At 36.9% G+C, this 2,153-nt stretch overlaps 1 protein-coding gene across 1 annotated transcript; it reads right to left on the bottom strand.

Moving 5' to 3' along the window:
• Positions 1-503: 503 nt before the first annotated feature.
• LOC130463805 (histone deacetylase complex subunit SAP18-like) lies at positions 504-971 on the bottom strand. The gene is made up of 2 exons (XM_056833057.1): positions 860-971; positions 504-747 (listed from the first exon to the last, which is right to left on the bottom strand). Exons 1-2 carry the CDS (start codon positions 890-892, stop codon positions 535-537), a joined length of 246 nt encoding a protein of 81 aa, XP_056689035.1. The 5' UTR covers positions 893-971; the 3' UTR covers positions 504-534.
• Between the last annotated feature and the right edge of the window lie 1,182 nt (positions 972-2,153).

The raw sequence follows: 2,153 nt of genomic DNA on the forward strand, positions 1-2,153 counted from the left end.
AGATTGTTCTATAACATCTAAACCAACTCGATCAAGCGCTCATGCCAATAACAAATACTTGCTGGTAAAAAACTTAGCCCATTGCTCATGAACCACATCAATTTCCTCACTAGCATAAGGGGCATTCCTCGGAGTATATACCTTTACAAAAATAAAAATAAAAATTAAGCATTAGATTAAATGCAAATTAAATGTCACATTTTAACATTCAAACAACTAATGACAATGTCCTAACAGTCTAGAATACGAATCAAAAGTAAGGAAAATGTCATTTTAGCAAATGATGGTACTACGGGAAAACAGATCCAGCAAATGTTGGTGTTGTGAAATCTCTGTATGAAGACCTCAATCTTCAGGTATAATGAATGAAAAAATTATCCTAGAATAGCATGCACAGTAAGTGCTGATTGTTTTCTCCCTCATTTAACTTTTTTTTTGTTTTTGGTGTGATAATGATATGTTTATGGTAGGGGATCTTTGCTGAGTATGAGAATCTAACAGTCAGCATTGAGATTCATGCTGCTTTGTTTGTGATTATGAAAAAATAACGACAGTCCCACTTTGTGCTGACTGATCTAAATTGAGAAATGGGAAGTCTGGAAGCAAAGACAGACTATTATGATGATCTGGCTTAGGGTATTTAGAATATACCTTCTTTACTTGCATACGCCCATTTTTATCAGGATATACAACTGCAAATGACAATTTTGCATCTCGTCTTCTGGCAGCTGGAGATACTTCTTTCACCTGAAGGTAATAACAACCAATATCACACACATGAAACCTGTGGATACGAGTGAGGGAAGACAGGAGATAAAAATGATGAATAATAATGCGGAGTTCAGGTTTGCAAACATACGAGATCAGTCATCTCTCTAAGTGTAGCATCCATCCAGGTATAAATTTGAACCTTGTCCTTGGGTTCTCCTTGCCTCTCACTGAAAAATCTTCTTGGGTATGGTGACCTCCAATCTAAAGAAGATGAGGAAATTAAATTTAAATTCAGCCAATCTGCAAAATAAACCTGTTTGACAAACCAGGAAATGCATACTAGATACAGAATCATTACAAAGCCATTATCATCTCATAATGACAGCACCAACATATTTTAAAGCATTAAAGAAATGGTCACTAAATAAGCGAAAAGACTGTAGTTTGATCTGCTAGCGCGCAAACGGATAGGAACCTTATGAGAATCATGGCAATCTAAAAAGCTAAAATGCTCACAGGCTAACCATAAGTTATTCAGCAAATGTGCTTTCTCAAAAACATCTTGAGCTAAAAGAGAATCAGTAACAGAATGCTTCTGAGGAAAAGGCGAAATCAAAATTGGAGTATGATTATTTAACTGGATGTGCGGCCGGAGCTCGAGAGATTGCTGACAAGAAAGTGTCAGCAGCTCATGCATGGGTAGAAGCATTAAAAGCCAGTGAGAGAGAGATCAACATAAAAACTGCACTAGTGGAGAGAAAAATTGGAGAACTGAAGCTAGAAGAACTAAAGAGGATAGAAGAATCGAAAAACATGGCAGAATCGACAACAGAGGAGCTACAGCAAGAGAGACACCAAAAAAACAAGAGCTTTCAGGAAAAAAAACAAGAGACCATGAGTATACCTCAACACCAGTAAGTCAACCAAAGTTCTGGAGATCTCTCAACTCTCCTACTACAAGACGTATGAGCACTTCAACTTCTTTATCTGTGAAAAGGAGGAGAAATGCAATGCTCAAAGTTGCTTAATATTTTTCTAATGAACACACTGAGAATGACAAGGCAGACACTCACAATTAATCAGGTTCTCTTATATTTATTCCATAGAATCACATTCAACTGCTATGGGATATACAAACCTGCTTCTTCAGAGTGTATTTCTTTTTGGAGATTTTGTAGCCAATACAATGATTTAATAACAAAGTTCTCCAGTTAATCTTTAGCAAACTTCAAAAGCAGTCTACTCGTACTTTAAAGCCGATTACAGTAGAAAGCATACCAATCAAAGTTGTACTATACTGCAAGCAGCAAGAGGTGATCAAGCTGACTCCAAACCGAGAATGACCTGTCAAGTCTTCAGGCCCATCACTCTAATTATCTTCATACGCTTTGCGCCAGATTCATGTTAATACGAATCTCAATTGCATACTGCGCTTTCTGAAA

Source organism: Spinacia oleracea, chromosome 6, assembly GCF_020520425.1.
Source record: "Spinacia oleracea cultivar Varoflay chromosome 6, BTI_SOV_V1, whole genome shotgun sequence".
In the NCBI taxonomy this organism is placed as follows: Eukaryota; Viridiplantae; Streptophyta; class Magnoliopsida; order Caryophyllales; family Amaranthaceae; genus Spinacia; species Spinacia oleracea.